The 18,553-nt window shown below is 33.3% G+C and overlaps 1 protein-coding gene across 1 annotated transcript; it reads right to left on the bottom strand.

Annotated features, from left to right (window-relative positions):
• Nucleotides 1–14,322: 14,322 nt before the first annotated feature.
• On the bottom strand, nt 14,323–18,116 carry LOC135848786 (uncharacterized). Its single transcript, XM_065368787.1, has 2 exons — nt 17,605–18,116; nt 14,323–17,495 (listed from the first exon to the last, which is right to left on the bottom strand). Exons 1-2 carry the CDS (start codon nt 17,632–17,634, stop codon nt 16,992–16,994), a joined length of 534 nt encoding a protein of 177 aa, XP_065224859.1. The 5' UTR covers nt 17,635–18,116; the 3' UTR covers nt 14,323–16,991.
• Between the last annotated feature and the right edge of the window lie 437 nt (nt 18,117–18,553).

The following is an 18,553-nucleotide window of genomic DNA, read 5'->3' as shown; positions in this document are numbered from 1 at the left end:
TTTTCAATTTTCATGCAATTTTTATTTCTCCAATTTTTTTAAAAGCCAAAATTTGTAGGTACTTACAAGTAAGCAATTTTTTTCTTTTTTTTTTTTTTTTGTCGTCAAAACCCTTCAAATTCCTAATGAGAAATATAAAGTACGCAAGCTGGAGGACCTTGTGATTTTTTTGTTGATAATACTTAAAAGAATTTGAAAATTTTTCAAAATTGCTTTCTATGTATTTAAAGTTTTTTTAAATACCACAACCTACGTTTTTAATCGATTTTTTCAGGTTTTTGAAGGTGGCTACACTGATTTTGATAGAATTTGTCGATTACCCTCTCAATGTACTACAATTTGAAAAAAAGTTCAAAGTTCTATACCACATAAGTTACAACCGGAGCAATTTACAACTGAAATTTTCCATTTACGGTCATTTCGGAAAACTTTGAAGTCTCACAGCTCCACCAAAAAAAAATAGAAAAAATGTCCAGTTTGCATCATTCGCCATCGTCTGATGACCTCTACACATGATCTGATTTTGAAAAAAATCGAAGACCCCTCGTGCAAGAATCCGTCGATTTGGCATGGAATGACTCGTTTGTATAACATGATGGAACAAAGACTTGGACCTTGAAAGGACGGTCCCAGAAAATGACAAAAATGTCAAAAATTATGGACTCGGTACCTACCTAATATCAATACATACCCACCTATTGATGAAGGTCACCATTACATCAATGATAAACTGATTTCTCAAGTAAAACCGGCTAAGGTCAATACTGTGCAAACAAAATTCGACCGCCCATTTTAAGCATAAATTTGTGATCATTTTCAATTTTTTTTACAATGTCGCTTAAGCAGTACCGGCGCCAGGATTTTTCCTCGGAGGGGAATAATTGGGTCCATACCAAATAATTTTATCATCTCTTTTTTCTGGTGATTGGGGGAGGGGCAAAATCAAGCTTGTTGGAGGGCAGAAATCGAATAAATATATCATTTATTTATACCATTTTTTTAAAAAAAGAGACTTCAGCGACTGAAATTGAAGGGCTCGGCTACTTGTGAAAGTCGCCTTAGTCAGAAGCAATTTTTGTACAAATCAATGAAAACGTTATTGTCCTACTTCAATGGTAATGTAAGAAATTTATGGTCAAGTATTAAAAAATCATCTTTAACTATCCAAGAATGCATTACAATACTCATTTTTCCCTTTAAAATTTAAGAAATATGAAAAAAAAAATGTTTAAAGTTGTGTGAACAAAAAAATGACTAAGGCGACTTTCACAATTAGCCCTTCAATTTGCTTGTAGGGTAGTAGGTATTTACAATAAGAAGAGGGTCGTCATTCCACGTCAATTCGACCAAGAAAGGGTTGGGGGGTCGGAATTTTTTGGCAATTTTTCCTGTGGAAAGACCTTTCGAAGGGATGACCAATGGGGCAAATCGCAGCCATGTAGCCCATTTTTAAAGGCAGCAAGGGGGGGGTTGTCAAAGTTTTCAGTGAACCTATAAAAATATCATTCATTTCAGCAGTGGATTACTCCATAACCATGATACTTACCAAAATGTATCTTTTTCCCAGAGTTGGAAGTTTTAGAAGGCTTTTTGGCGATATCAGAAAATCAGTGTTGCCACTTTTTTTTGTACAAAAAATTAGCTCAAAAAGTTTCAAAACGTCGTTTTCATATCGTTCCGACTCTCAAGAATTCTGAAAAAATATATTGCGAACAACTTTTCATACTGAACAACATATTAAAAAATTGGAGGGACTATGTCGCAAAGTTCATTTTAAAAAATCCTAAGTTTGCGAAAAAATTCAATTTTTAATTCCAAATATCAAAAAAAGTTTGAATTTATTCAGTTGTCTTATTTTGGCCTCTTTCTGATGCATTTCATGAAAAAGTTTGTAGGGGGAGATTATGCATAAGGATCCACCTAAGGGGGTTATTCACGTCAGCTTAGGTGGTTACTCTCAAATCCTACGTTCTAAGTAGGGAGATTAAATAATTGATCTCACTCCTGCACTTACCAGGACCCCTTAGTACCAGAATGGAAAACCATTTTGGGGCCCAGTCCTAAATACTAAGCTGAAGTATGAGCCAGAATCAATAATAACTCGTAAATGGGAATTTACTCCTTAATATCTCTCCTGGGTGAGGGACCAAGAAATCAGTATTATCATAGGACGAATTTAGATGTATTGAGGAACGGAAATACATACGTAAATAATAAAACAAATTAACTCAAGTAAGTACATATAATTAATTCAATAATTGAGAAAAGATCAACATTCGTTGGTATCTCTTGAAGCTTAATTCATGGAGAAGGAAAGGAAACAAGAATTTCTACATTCATAGCCTATTCTTGTGGGAAAAATGATTTAAGTAAAAAATAAGTAAATAAAGGATAAATACCTTGGATTAGTTTTGGGGAGCAATATAATGGAATTTCCTCAGCTTGAAAAGTAATTTAAAAATGCTTGATTGCGGAAGTACTTCCGGAAGTGCTGTGTACTTTCTGACCTAACAAAACTAGGTACTAATAGGGAGTATTACAAGTCAGTGTAAAAAGATTCCCTATCCAATAAAATTGGACTCGAAATAAAGGGTATCACTTCCGTTTTGAGTGACCCCTGAGCTCCATGCACTTGGCTAGTTTCATATATCCGAATCAATAGAACTAATAAGTTGAATCAATGTGAATAAATATTCTCTAGCCCAGTTCCACCGTGGGGCTCAAGCATTGTAGTCTTGAGCCCAACCAGGTGGAACGTCAGTACAATGAAGACTGAAGTTCTGAGAAACTAGATTTAGTGAGCTTAAGGTAAAAAATGAACATGGTACAGGCTGAGGATGCAGCGGATGCGCACGATGCTGCGCTCTCATTGGCTGGATATTATGTCATAATTTGCGGAAATACACCCTTTTATGATAAAGCTCGCGGCGCGGATATTCACGTCAGGTTGTGTAATAAGAAAATGTGTTTTCTCCCAGTAAGGTGACAGAAAAAACTGATTTTTCTCCCTCTACAAGTTGATAAAAATTTCACTCACAACAAAAATTAAAAATTCGATTATTTTTTGAATTTTTTCGAATTTTAATTTTTTTGTGATGAGTTTATTTCATCGTGTGAAAGGTTTTTTTTCAACTTTTTCAATAGATATGTAATAGGGGTCAAATGGGTCAACTTCACAAATCAAAACTCTGTTTCATGTTTTAAATCAGAAAATCACACTTTTTCGCGAACTTCGAATTTTTTTAAATCGACTTTGCAACATAGTGCCATTCCAATTTTTTAATATGTTGTTCAATATAAAAAGTTGTTCACAATATATTTTTTTCAGAATTTTTGAGAGTCGGAACGATATGAAAACTACGTTTTGAAACTTTTTGAGCTAATTTTTTGTACAAAAAAAGTGGCAACACTGATTTTATGATATCGCCAACACCTCCTATAATAAAAGGCCTGGGCGCTGTTGGAAAACACGATGTGGTCACACTGTACCGTAGGCCGACCGTTATCATTCAATTCATTTGAAATATAGGTATTGATTGTCTTATAAAAATTGGTTAATTTTAATGAAAATTTAGCAAATTATGGGTTAATTTAGAAAAAATTGTTCATCAATTTTGTGGAATATTGTGTTATTTTACTAGTAAAGTATACCAGTGGAGTGTTGTGCGTCTGTTGTGAACATAAATTACACTGAAAATATGAAAGAACCAGTGATTGATTTCTGGATGATAAACGTTTCACATTACTGAATAAAATTTCGCGAATTATGATTTAATTTTTAAAAAATGGTTTCATATTTCACACTACATCGTGTTATTTTACTTGTGAATTGTGTCACTCAAGTGCTGTGGGTTCATTTTCGAGATAATTATGCTGACAGAAAATACCAGTGATCTGATTTCTACCTCCGGAGCTTTGAATATCTATCTGAATTCAAATGGTTGAATTTCCTACAGAGAATGATGAAAACATAGACCAAATGGAATATAATATCCAAGTAAGTGTTCATTACCACTCATACTATTTAAAATAATCACTCCAAAGTAGGGGATGTGTACCGGTTCGCGACAAGGTACTAGTTCGTGACATTTCAGTGTGAAATATTGAATATCTAGTTTTAATCAGCTAAAAATAGTGGTATTTTATTTTTTACGGTAATTTCAAGTCATTACCTTACTAATACAATCTCAACTTTTATTCTGTGATAGTTTTTTCCTATTTAAAATGTGGTTCAAAGTTGACAACGTTACAAGTCAAGAAAAAAACACCTATTTCTAGTTAGAAAGATGAGCAAACTGCAATTTTTCAAATTTTTATTTCTCAGTCACAAATTGGTATTATGAGGTGAATCTTGGTTTATGGGGTAGCTACTGCCTCTAAAAATGGAAAAAAGGATGTATTTAATAATTTTATAATTTGAAAATGGGTATTTTTCAAACTGACACAACTAGTACAACTGATTTGTAAATGTACTAGTTAATTCGACATTGTCGCAAATTAGTCCTAGTGAATACAAAACATACCCACTAGTTTGTGACACATTAAATTTTTGATGATAATACTGTGATTAAATCTTATTATTCCACACTGTTTGTTGATTTGGCTTCCTGATTTCTTGAGGAAGATACATTTTTTGTTTTAATGTATCAACCAGTACCTTAATCCGATATGATGAGATGATGACACCACAAAATTATCTAATATTAGTAAGTACTTAGTTGGTAGTTAGATAGTTATTAATTTCAAGACGTTTCCGAAAATAAAAAGGAACACACTAATAATCATTTGAGCATTATAGTGAAGTAATTGTTGATAATTACTACCTAGGTATGAAAATTAATTTAAAAATAGGCATTTACTGTAATTCAGTTGACAAGCAATGGATTTTTCCAGCTGGTTTACTTATCAACTGCTTCACAATTGAATTTGATTTGATTTAAAACAGAAAAACACATGATATACTCATAAAATGTAAAAATTATCCCATTTCTTATCAAATAGTTGATGTCACAAACTAGTACAAATTGTCGAAATAATTAGTCCAAGTGAATGTCACAAACTAGTACAGAATGTCGAAAAACTAGTGATTTTGTGTCACGATCTAGTGCATTTGCGCTTTTTTCAAAATAATTGAAATTATTAAAAAAACGAAAAAGAAATTAGATCTTTCAATGGTTAATTGTGAAACTAGATAGAATACTCTATCTAATACAACTTCAGTAATTAAGATAGGTTCACTCTATCAAAAGTAACAGCCAATTGAAGTCAAGTTTTTCCTTAACTTGTCGCAAACCGGTACACATCCCCTATAAACAATTTCCCACACTCATTCATCATGTACAAAAAGTAATTTCTTCAGGTTTGCAAAATGAATTTCAGCTAAAATAATATATAATTTCATAAGGTTTTGTTTCGTTGGTTATGGAATTTTAAATCAAAAGGGTGAATTTACATTTTTTGGAAGAATTTTGTTTTGATAATATACTTATATAATCGTATTTTGCAGAATGTTCTTGTAGTTGATAACATGTTTCATGAAACTTTGAGAACACTACAGTCAATAGTGATGAAAATATAATGTTTTTTGGTATTATCAAGTATTTTGCATTAATTGATGTTCATTGGCATTTTTTTCAGGTGAATAATCATTATTTCTTATGAATTTATGATCCGAAGATATGAAATTGTAGCTCACATTTGATGAAGTATTCAAGATGTTGATTCTGATGAACGTTTTTATAACTTACAAATGCAATGGATTACACAGGAAGATGAGTTCGAAAATATTTATTGAGTATGTTTACCAAATATTCTGTATATTTTCAAGCTGTGAATAGTTTTTTAGTTTTATATCACGAAAGATATGTTTGTTTTTTCACATCAGTGATCTTGTTTTTAGATCTTGATGATTATACCAGTATGTTACCCACTGAAATACTCCATTCTGTGATATTTAGGATACTTTTTAAATATTTTTAATATGTCTAGTGTACAAAAAATGATGGTAATCGAAATAAAATCATAATTTTAGTGGTATTTTCATTTAAAATGTTTGAATTTGTATACTAAACGTATTGTACTGTAGTACATTGGTCGGCCTACAGTCGTGACGTCACGAAACCAGCGCCCAGGCCTTGTTGATATCGCCCAAAAAGCCTTCTTAAACTTCTAACTATGGGAAAAAGTTACGTTTTGGGTTTTGGTATTAGGTACCGCGGTTATCGAGTAATCCACTGCTGAAATGGATGATATTTTAGGTTCACTGAAAACTTTGACACCACCTGGCTGCCTTTAAAAATGGGCTGGAGGGGTGCGATTCGTCCCATTGGTCATCCCTTCGGAAGGTCTTTCCACAGGAAAAATTACCGAAAATTTCCGACCCCGACCCCTTCCACTTCTTGGTCGAATTGACGTGGAATGACCCAGGTGTACGAAAATACCTATAATGTGGGATTGAGATGAAGAAAAAAGCGTCTTCCTCTCAAAAGGATAAAAAAAGACGTGAAATTTTGAAGACGCTTCAAGTTTGTTTCTACTTGTAATCGGCATCCATCCCAGTGAAAAAAGAGCGAAAAAATGCTTAGAAAATTAATAATTTTTACCATCAATTTTTTTTTCCAAAAAAAAAGTGGACTCTGGGGGTGGATTCTCACACAAATCCCCCCCTCCTCCATTAAGACCGGTACTGTGGAAATTCAAAGTAAGGAATCTATGTTACAATCTTATTAAATAGGCGAGTTCAAGTTCCTGTGTTTTATATGACTAACCATAATGCTAGGTACCTACTCCCATACCTTCAAAATTAAAAAAGAAAAAACACTTTTGCTGTCAACTGATTAATGTAACGTGTATTGAGAAAATTAGAGCCAACTGAACATATTGCTCAAAAAACTGAGGTCGGGCATGTCGTCCTTATTAGTATAACAATCTACTTCCAATTCAATTCCATTATCATCTTCATACTGCATTTTTCCATTAGATTTGATTTTCAAAGTAAACCGAGAAATTCCATGAAAATCGGAATCATGTGAGGTTGGAAAAACGTTATCCTGATCGACACGACCTTTCTTCATGACGAGATTATTATTGACGTAGTAATTGCCATCTTTGCATCGCAGGTAAACATCCTGACCACTGAAGGCTTTATCATTTGGATACATGAGGTCATTATTGACGTAAATGTTGTTATTTTTGCCTTCAACAGTTACGATCGTTCCGGGTTTTTGAGTTGGTATGTCATTAGTAACTTTGGCGTTGATGGGTGCACTGGAAGTGGGAGGATTCCCTATTTTGAGGAGTTTTCCACTAGGTGAGGAATACCTGAGACTTTTCAAATTAGTTGGGTTCTTCATCCGAAATGTGGGACTTTTCGGTAGGTATTCCTGATTAAATGGAAATGATTTCGGCAAAAACCTTGAAGTGTTGAATGAACGAGTTAGGCGAGCTGATCTTCCTCTGCGTAACCTTTGTTGGCCATCTTCACCAGCTAAAATGAGCTGAAATTAAATCAAGTATGAGCATACTCTAGTGAATTGCGAGTAAGATACTGTTGATGTGTTTCATATAATTACCTGAATGCAGCATAACGCAATCAAACCGAGGATTGCAATTTTACAGTTCATGGTAACCTTGGGTATTGTTTCTATCACGACTTGAATTTCTTATACAAAATTGCACAATAAGAACAAAGTAGACGTATGAATGTAACTGATATTTAGCAATGCTTTCTTAGCTTTTATAAATTATTTCCATCCGGTAAGGTGATAATTTTTCACGTGCCTATATTCTTAACGAACAAGTGTTTTCACGATATTTAGTACCTACCTATACCTAGATAATGTACTCAAAGAGAAAATGTGAATTTTCTTCGTTTGAATTATGGTTAATTTTTAGAAAATAAGAGTATACCTACGCCATCGTTGAAAAAAATGCTTGGAGAAAATATTAGTTCTCTTTCATAGATACGTACCCACCAATTTCAATTTTGGTAATACCTATTGTAAATTTTTTTTAGTTCACTCTTATGGGTGATACTTAACCAATCGCATACTTAACTTACCGTATTTAAAATTCTTGTTTAACACCACATGATATACTTTTTTCTCTAGTATAAATTTTCATGCTTTTAAACAGAAGTTTCAAAATCAATATTTCACGTTATCGGTATTTTTTTTCTGCTGAGAAAGATAAAATCAATGCCAATCTTTCGTCAATTGCTCATTTCAACGTCAAAAACTTTGTTCAAATGTAAATTTACAAAACAGGTGAAACGTCTGAAAAGCACGGTTTCGATTCCAACGATTTCTTGAATGAAACATAGGGGTAACGTGCCAGTTTTTTTCCCCCAACATAATTCCTCTATCCCGTAAGTTTTATTTTAAAAATAGGCTAATAACATATTTTTGAGAACCTGACAACACAGTCAAGGTTATTGGTCAATTAGTATAGACCTTGCAAAACACGATGAAGTGAAAAAAAACATATTTTATAACATTTGTCTGTAATTGGTAGAATTTAAATTAGGTACTTTGCATTGCCAAATTTGTTATGCTTCCTTATGAAATTCATAAAAAAACTCGAGTTGTGTTGCTAAGGTTTTTCGGAAATACTTTTCATCAAACAACTTTTGTAAACACATTACCTTTTCGATTCTACAGCTTTTCATCTATTCGCTGAACTAGTTGTATTCTATTCAAACCTTTTCTATAATTTTTTAAAGGAAGTAGAAAAATTACGTTAATTTTTCCAATTATTATCTGTAGGCCCCCTGAAAAAGTCATAAAAAAGGCTTCCAGGATAAACTAACGATCAAAATGTGTAATAAGAAAACAAAAAACTATCTAAACCCAACTCATTCAAGGCTAAGAAGGCGTAGCGGCAACATTGTACATTTTATTTGAATTCAACGAGGTAATTATGATGAGAAAGGATAGCTACGAAACTGAACAATGAAAAAGAACGACATCTGAACCCAAAAATGCGAAAAAATGTCACATTCACAAAAAATATCAAGAAACCATAGACAAAAATTGGCAGAAAATTTTCAATTAAAATCTTGCAAAAATATGGCGGGTGATTTCATGACTGATTAATTACTTTTCACATTGAAACACATGAATTTAGCTCGTACTCCAATCTCTACTTCTCCCCCTTTCCTGAGTGCGTCCCCACCACACATTCAAAACTTCCCTTCCACCTTGAATTCCAACAAGAAAAATCATGGAATAGAAGTTGTTTCTTGGAGAATTTTTGGAAATGTTTTTTTGGACAGGGTACTTTTAAAAAACAGAAAAATAGATCTTTTTCCAAATATTTCAATAGTTAGGGGAGAAAGGAAGGGGGTAAGGAAGGGGATTAGAATTCATTCAAATTGGAATTTTTCAGGTCCACAATCCTCATTTACAGAGACAACTGGAAAAAATTGCAAAAAAAACAAAACTTTGAGAAAAAATGAAAGAAAAATTTAAAAATTCAATTAAGAAAAATCAGCACCTTGTTTCATTTTTGGGAACAAATTACAACTTTTTTTTGAAGGCACATAATTTTGGCAAAAGAAATTGTGGCTCTTTGAAAAAAATAACGTACTTATTTCGTGGTAATTTCGCCAAAGAAGCAGGATTTTTTTAGCACTTTTAACATTGAGTGAAATTTTTTCACGATTCTGGATAAAGAACAGGAATCTTGATCATAGGTTAAATTTTATGGATGTTCTGTCAGAAAAGCAGGATTTTTGAGAATTTGATATCGTTAGACTACTAGACTAGGAATGATTACTTAAGGGGGATAGTGACGAGAATTATTTCGTACCCAGTGAAGATAAGAATTATTCCCTAGGATGGGAATAATTGCCTATTGCCTATAGCTAGCTCAGAAGGCTGTAACCTATCCAATCAACTAAGTATACTTACACATTCAATGTTTATAGTTAGGTACCTATAAATAAAAACATTGTTTTACTTATACTATACAAGCAAAATTACCCGCCCTTCGGGCAGGGAATAGAATTTAATGCATATGTACTTACCTACTTATAATAACTAAAAAAATCCCGCGAAATTCCATATACATAATATGTAGTTACTGAGAAATTATAAAAAATTGATAATTTTTGACATTTTTTGGCTAAATTGTTAAATTTGTGATTTCACCTTAAGGTCTATTTCTCCTGGACAAATCCCAAATTTGGGTGGCATTTTTGAAAATCCAAAGTCCAGTCGACCATATCTACCTTCCAATTTGAATCTATATGGTCAAAATTGGAAATTGTGCGATTCGAATCGCAGAAATGAATCGCGAATCAATTTTAGATCGAATTCAGAATCAGACTCTGAATCGTATTCAAATCAAAAAAGAATCGTTTTTGTAGCATCCATCGATTTTTAAAAAATTTTTAAATCTTCCTGCAGATTTTTGAAATTTGAAATTTCTATAAAATTTTATTAAATAGATTTAGAAAGCCAAAATTCAATCTGCAAACTAATTTCAATACCCTATGAAATCTAGTGCAAGTGCTTTCAACTCGTTTTGAAGCTTCTAGTTACTTTTTGGTCCTTCAAGGTCGACATACACGAAATTATAGGGGATAAGCTAGGTATTGGTTAAATAGACCTCCCTCCCCAAATTTGTCAAATCTTGAAAACGTTTTGCCAGACTCGACGAAGTCGTTAAGTTTAGTAAATTTTTAGTCTTAATAAAGGGATTTATTTATCAGAAAAAAAATGTTTTTTCACTTCTCGAAATACAAAATTTTGCGAGCTTTTGCCCTAAATTTGATTGTGTATTGTTGCTTATGTTTATTAAAACTGAAATTTCTACAAAAAATCACTCAAATTTTTAAATTTTTAAACCAAAAAATCGAATTCTTCCCATAAAAAAAAACGTCGTTCTCTCAATCTCAATTATCAAAATGAAAAATGTCAAAAGCTTTTGCCCTCGCTATTCCTGGCTCAATTTGTTTGATTATTTTTATTTACAAAATGAAAATGAAAATGAAAATTTTTTATAAATCAAAATCGGCTATCCTGGGTTCAAACTGATTTTACACCGGACATTCAAAAAAATGAAGCATTCTGGATATATTTATCAAATTTCTTCTATTTAAACTGATTTTATGCAAGGTGTAAAAATTCTAAGTAAGTTGACAATAATAAAAAAATCTAACCATTTGGATATACCTACTCTTATCAAATTTCCTGTTTTTAAACTGATTCTTATGCAAGGAGTAAAAATTCCAAATTGATTAAGTGAAAAAAAAAATTGAAGTTGAAGAGATATGATTGGCCAATGAGTTCACCCATACTTTTCAAGTTTCTTCAGGAATAGATCCACCTTCGATCTCCTATTCTCTAAGTATGTTAAAAATTGAAGCTTTGATCTTGATGACGTCATCAAAACTTTGAAGCTTAATTACAGCTTTTTAAGGCCTCTAAGCAACTTGGCAATTTTTAATTCAAAATTCCCTGGATTTAAACTGATTTTACACTGGACATTCAAAAAAAGCAGACTATTCTGGATATATTTATCAAATTTCTTGTATGTATTTAAACTGATTTTATGCAAGGTGTAAAAATTTTAATGACAATCAAAAACTGATTTTTATGCGAGGAGTAAAAATTCCAAATTGACTAAGTGAAAAAAAATTGGAGTTGAAGAGATATGAATTGAAGCTTTGATGATCCCTCATAAAAGCCTTGTGGCATGTTGAGAAGGTGGGGGTGTGCCACAATGTTGTACTCCCTGTTAAATCTTGAAAACGTTTTGCCAGAATCGACGAAGTCGTTAAATTTTGTAAATTTTTATAGTCTTAATAAAGGGATTCATTTACCAGAAAAAAATGTTTTTTTTACTTCTCGAAATACAAAATTTTGAGAGCTTTTGCCCTAAATTTGATTGGGTCTTTTTGCTTATGTTTTTTAAAACTGAAATTTCTACAAAAAAAACACTCAAATTTTTTAATTTTCGAGCCAAAAAATCCAATTTTTACAATAAAAAAAAAACATGGTTCTCTCAATCTCAATTTATCAAAATGAAAGTTTTCAAAAGCTTTTGTCCTCGCGATTCCTGGCTCAATTTGTTTGATTATTATATTTTTACTTACAAAATGAAAATGAAAATTTTTTATAAATCATTAATAGGCTATGAATATAACCTAATTACCCATTGTAGATGTATCAAGTATCAATTTTAGTCTTAATAAAGGGATTAAATAGTAGACTTTTTTTGAATTTGAAGCACATTTTCGGCTCAGGCCTGTTCGTTTTTTTTTGCTTTTGTTTTTTTTTTCAAAATCAAACTTTCTAAAAATCTATTATTTATTCTAATTCAAAATAAATGAATAAATAAACTTCTCACATAATTTTTTTTTTTAATTCTTGAATTACGAAATTCTGAGAGCATTTACCCTCACTTTGTTTGGGTCTTTTTGCTTTTGTTTTTTAGAACTGAAGTTCCTACAAAAGTACACTTGAATTTTGAAATTTTCAAGCCAAAAAAATCAAATTTTTCCAATAACAAAAACATTGTTCTTTCAATTATCAAAATTAAAATTTTCAAATTCCATCTTGCATCCTATCTGCCATGTATAGGTAGTGGTGCACCTATACATAAGATGAGGGCAAGATCAGAATTTTACCTAGATCAAGGCAACTTGGCAATTTTTTATTCAAAATTCCCTGGATTTAAACTGATTTTACACTGGACATTCAAAAAAATTAAACCATTCTGGATATACCTATCAAATTTTCCATTTTTAAACTAATTTTTATGCAAGGAGTAAAAATTCCAAATTGAGATAGTAAAAAAAAAAATTGAAGTTGAAGAGATATGATTGGCCAATGAATTCACCCATACTTTTCGAGTTTCTTCAGGAATAGATCCACCTTCGATCTCCTATTCTTTAAGTATGTTGAAAAGTGAAGCTTTGATGATTTTGTAAAATGCTAAGCAAATCGGAAATATTCGGCGGCGAAATGAAAACTCTTGCTGACGTCATTTTTGTGACGTCATCAAAACTTTGAAGCTTAATTACAGCTTTTTAAGGCCTCTGATCGCGAAAAAAATTTCAGTACAACCATCTACGCATCACTCTGAACATTTTGAGTATTTTTTCACAATTTTCTGTCCAGCCGTTTCGCAGTGATGGCGTTACAAAGAAAACACCACTTCAATTTATTAAGTAGATATTTACACTGTTTATATACAAATCATCATTTTACATACATTGTTAATCATATTTCTCAATGTGGTATGCAACCGAATGAAACTTAGTGACGTAAATGACTTAACTCTTCCATTGAGAGAGAAAGCCTGCAGAGAGATGTATAATTTTCTAGTATTAAAACTTCATTCATGTTACTCTCAGGTAAAATAGGATGTGCGAAGTAGGTAGATACCTATTAAGACACCTGTGTAATATAACTAGGTATTCATCTAATTAAAGTCATAGCACTAGACACCGTGGTCAGACATATGTACTATGACGAAAAACTTATAATTAATTAGTAAATGTATTGCACCACTTACAGAACACTATACGCTTTTTTCTGCCTCTATCGGTGGCCTCCCCAATACTAAGGCATCGACAGAACTTAACTAAATGAGGAACACATAACACTTTGCGTAATCCTATCATGCCCTGGTACATACCAGGTTGGTAGCCTATACTGAATCTTGGCAATACGTGCTGTGGGCTGACTTTTTGATGTTTCTATTAGACGACACGTTAATATAAATCGCAATTACTCAGAAAATATCGTTTTTGCATAAAAATTGCAGTAGACCTTTTCTGCAGGATATTAAAAAAGCGTTCCATTCATGCAATAATTTTTGAGCTTGGTATCATTTTTGGAAAAAATGTTGATTCTCGGCATTGTGGGCTGACTTTTTGATTTCTGCATAAGATGTAATGTTGATGTTCATCGCAGAAAGTCGAAAAATATCATTTTTATGGAAAACGTACAGCAAACCTTTTTTGTAGGGAATAAAAAATGCTATCTATTAGTTCAAAAATTTTTGGATTTGGTGTGATTTTTGCAAAAACAGCGTAGTTGCCAAATGTTACATACCAGCCTGTTAACTAGAGTCGGCCCTGTACATACCAAACTACCAAAAAAGATACTATCTATTGATCATAGGATCAATCGATATATTAAATCAAATTAATTTACCACTGTAGAAGTGGGTACAACCATATCACTCGACCATGGCCTCCCCTAGGGGCACATCCATGTGTAAGAAACCCTAAAATATTTACGTATACTTCGATGCTATGAAAATAGGGGGAGAAAAAGATGATGATGACGAGTGTGAATAATTACACAAGAATACAAATATCAGCCTCGTATAATTAAGAAAAACATCTACAAGCTAGCTTCAAAAATATTCTCAAAATAGGTAACAAAAACAACAAAAATTAAGTAAGCAAAAGTAAATAGGTTGGCAGAAGATGTAGGCGGAACTGGACCTCCGGATAATGATAACTAGGTAGCCTGGACCTGTAACAAAAATTACAGGCGCTTTTGAGTTCAGAAACTCATACTACAAGCACAAAATAATCAATCAAATATCACGTCAACAAACCAAATAAAATCATTCAATAACACCATCTATTCTCAGGCCCAGTATAGAAGCTGGTACCTACTTACTAGCCTTACTCAACCTAGCCCGCTTTCACCTATAGGTTGTCTAGTAAGTGTTGGTCTGAAAGTGAGCTGAGCACCCCCTCAAGGTACGAAACCTGAGTGCTCACTCCGATGGGCCCACATTATCGCAAAGGTAGGAAAACGTCTACCATGCCTAGTAGGTAGCCATCCGGTACTAGATACCAACCAACAAGAATACTTCACGAGTCAATGCTCCAATAATACACAAATGCGCATAATACATAACTAGGTATATTAAAATAATCTAAACCTGAAAGCATAAATGAGTTATAAAAGCTGTACTCAGTGAACCACTCACCAGTATAAGGCAGGAAACAGCACAACACAAATTAAAGCAACAGTTCATGTAATATTTACGTACGTATATTAAAAGTAGGTATGGGAAGCCAAGATACTGAGCTACGCATCCGTAACCCAGCATCAACGTGCGTGGAGGAGTGTGTGCGCATTTGGCAACCAATCAACAAGCAGGGAGGGTGAGCAAAAGAGATGGCAAGCGAAAGACAGAGAAAGAAGCGTGTGTGAGAGATAGGTTAGTAGGTATGACTAACAATAAATATATTTCTCCGAGCATAAAATATGTAAATACTCTCGAGTATAAAAAATATCTCTTACACATGGTCAGTTATATTAACAGGCAACAAGGAACCAGCTAACAGGTATTTGCCAAAACCAAGTGAGGACTTTCCGCAAGAAGTCTCTATTATAAAGACGCATAGGGAGGCTAAATTCCTACCCCTAAAGAGTGGTGGCATATAGCAATTGCTATGTACAAGTACAGAGCTTGTAAATAATAAAATTTACGTTTTTCTTAAACCCTATCTTCAGCAGTAAATGTCATCACGACGCGAGCCACGAGATCATTAATTAACTGACCTGTCGCAGGGGGTGGATCTAGCCTCGTATATGCTACATATAGAGATCTTATAAATGTTTGCGCATTCCAACGTCCTTGACGCGAACCCTTTAATAATACATATAAGGAGGATTTGGACAATGACCTGACGACGTCATGTACGTAATATACAGAAGAATGTGGGAGATCTTACATTTCTCAATAATTTCACAGGTTACCAATATTTTCAATATAATTATAGGGGTTAGTAAAATAAGCACTTCCTCCGGCAGTAGGGCCAATCTGCTCTATGTTAAATTCTCGCAATTCAAGCGAGAATTTTAGAAAATTTTGGCAAATAACTAAGGAGAAAAATTTAGTTTTGGAAATTTTGACCAAAGGCAAGATTTTATGGCAGCTTAAAATAAAAAATGAAAAAAAAAAAAAAAAACATTATTTCTTGACTTCTTTTGAAAATTGTTTTTGGGAACCTGGGGCCCAAGGGTAGCGCCAAATGAAATTCTTGTAAGAACTAAAATTTAGAAAATTCTCCTAGAAACAACTTTCATTCCATGATTTTTCTTGTTGGAATTCAAGGTGGTAGGGAAGTTTTGAATGTGGGATCAAAAAACCGATTGCGCCATTCGATTCATCATCTCAAATCGCACCTTTTGAGTACTGCTTGTTTTCGGAAAAAATGGGTATTGGTACTTTTCGTCGTCGTTTCCTTATAAGTGGTAAGCCTGTCAAAAAACAGTGTTTTTTCCCAAAATGGCCCCACTTTGGAGGGCCACAGTTCCACTGCAGGGGCACGTGGGAGGCTGAACATTTTTTTGGGGTCATTTCAACGCGCAATCTCCAACATACTTCAATTTCAACGGGATTGAGACTATAAATTTTTCAGTTCCACCCTAATACGAGTACCTAGGTATGACAAAATAGCAAATTACTGTTTTCTCACAGAGGGGGGATAAAATTTTTTTAGGGGCTGTTTTGGTTCAAAGGGGGAACATTGGGGTGCAATAGATTGAAAACAATCAAAAATTTAAAAAAATTGCATCATTTTCTATTTTTCAATTTTTTGAAAAATTGGGGGGCATTCTGGCACCACTTTACATAGGGGGTTGAAACTTCGTAGGATTTATTTTTTCATCAAATGGAACAACTTTGGGTGGTGGGAGCAAAAAAATTCCAACTTTGAAAATAAGGACCACCCTATTGTTTATTGATTACGTTTGTTTCATGATTGCCTATAATCACCTATTGGAAGAAGAATCGGTCGTCAAGGTATACGAAACAATGTTGCGACCAATTGCGAATTTCAATTGATTAATTCAACAAGACTTTATTCTTTCACCGTGAAGGAAAAAAAAATACAAACTTTGTTCGGGAAAAAGGTCAATTTTGTTTTTTAACGAACAACACAAAAAAATTTCTAAAAATTACATTCTGATCGCGAGTAGGATTCTCACTCAATCTTCGTTGCCATCTTGTACTTAAACATGTTCTCCTGCACGAGATTTTTGGAATTGAGCAGATTTGTGACTCAAAGCTTCCTCGAAAGCAGCGTTGGCAGCCTCCGTCAATAAAGCTAAAACATCCTTCTGTTTTTCTTCCGAAGCCGTCATCAGTAACTTTCTTCTTTCCAGCATTTCTTTAACTATATTTTCCAATTCTTTATTTTCCAAAGTTACTCCAGATGCTACATCATTTTCAGCTTTCATATATTCTTCGATATCGATAGATTTGTACCCTGCTTGACTAAGCTGACCGTCCAATATACCTTGAGCGGCTTTTTTCAACTTGTTGGCGTAGTCAGCATAATCGTCTCTTTTGTTTATATGTTCTTGGATAGTTTGAAAATGTTTCAATTGTGTAGCTTGATCGTTGTCGAAAACTTCCGCGAGAATTTTCTGCATAGGTGCTCGGTCGTTGAATAATTCGACGAAGTGGTCGTGGGTGGCTGCCGAGAAAACAGTGCCGGTGAACATGGTCAATACCTGGGAACAAAAATTTTTACGAATGAAAAACATTATCAGTGTCTACCTATGTACCTATTTATTTGATGAAAGTTTGTAGCTTTTAGGAAAATTTCAACATTACACTCACCGTGAAAATTCTAACGCAAAGTGAGTTCATCGTCGATGTGAAACGTAGGTATCACCAATAGAATAATATGATTAGGATGCTTCCAAGTCCTAGTTTATATAAGCAGAGAAATAATTATAAGCTCCTAGAGTGAATACCAGTTAGAGTGGTGTAATAATGGCTGTGGGAAATGAGGAATGTCAAAGTTAAACGATGATTAATGCGTGATGGTTATGTTAGAGTAACATATGTGAAAATAATTGCGTTTCGTTTTGACCTTTAAGGGTGTTTTGTGGCTTCAAAAAAATCGAGAAAATATAGGCGGTTGAAAATTTTTTCAAAGTAAGCGACTGTTCATTTAAGCGCGTTTTCAATCGATTTCAGCTTGATGTCAATAACTAGTAGTTATCTACTTACTCAGAAAGCAGAGATGTTTCAGTTTTTGACAGTAAATTTTTCAAGCGCTGTAAAGGCAAAACGAAGAACCTTTGAAAAAAAAGTTATAAAGAATAAAAATCGCAGGAAATTGAAGTTCCAATCGTAATTTTATGTCGTTGCGTTTTTTCTTGGTGGCTTCATTTTCGAGGCATTTGAAAAAAAAAACACAAAATAGGGTGTGATGTATGTATACCTAATTACCTACTAGTAGTTGACCCTCCCTCCCCCCCAGTTCATCTTTCAGCGTAAAAGAAAAAATTCTAAATACAGGTCTCTGGGTCTTTGTAGGTATTTTAAGTAAAGACCACCTCCATGATATCATAACATTTTCTCACTGAAATTTTTAATTTTTGTTCATGGAGTAGGTTCATTAGGAATCGTGGAGAGGGCGGGGTGTACCTCTTTTTTGAAGAGTTTTTTTGGAGGATCAACAATTTTAGATTTTTCAACCTCGAAAAAAAATACACTTACCTATACCTATATCCACCTGTAATAGTGATAATGATAATCATAGGCATAGAAGATTCAGATG

The sequence above is a fragment of the Planococcus citri genome, chromosome 5 (genome assembly GCF_950023065.1).
Source record: "Planococcus citri chromosome 5, ihPlaCitr1.1, whole genome shotgun sequence".
In the NCBI taxonomy this organism is placed as follows: domain Eukaryota; kingdom Metazoa; phylum Arthropoda; class Insecta; order Hemiptera; family Pseudococcidae; genus Planococcus; species Planococcus citri.
The sequence above is the reverse complement of the archived record's forward strand: the minus strand, read 5'-3'. Positions and strand labels throughout refer to the sequence as shown.

Bases quoted from the DNA above. Each gene is read 5' to 3' on its own strand.
- LOC135848786 (XM_065368787.1), bottom strand. From the start codon at position 17,634: ATGAACTCACTTTGCGTTAGAATTTTCACG. The intron at 17,496-17,604 runs GTGAGTGTAATG...TTTTGTTCCCAG, and splicing joins TTTGCGTTAGAATTTTCACG to GTATTGACCATGTTCACCGG.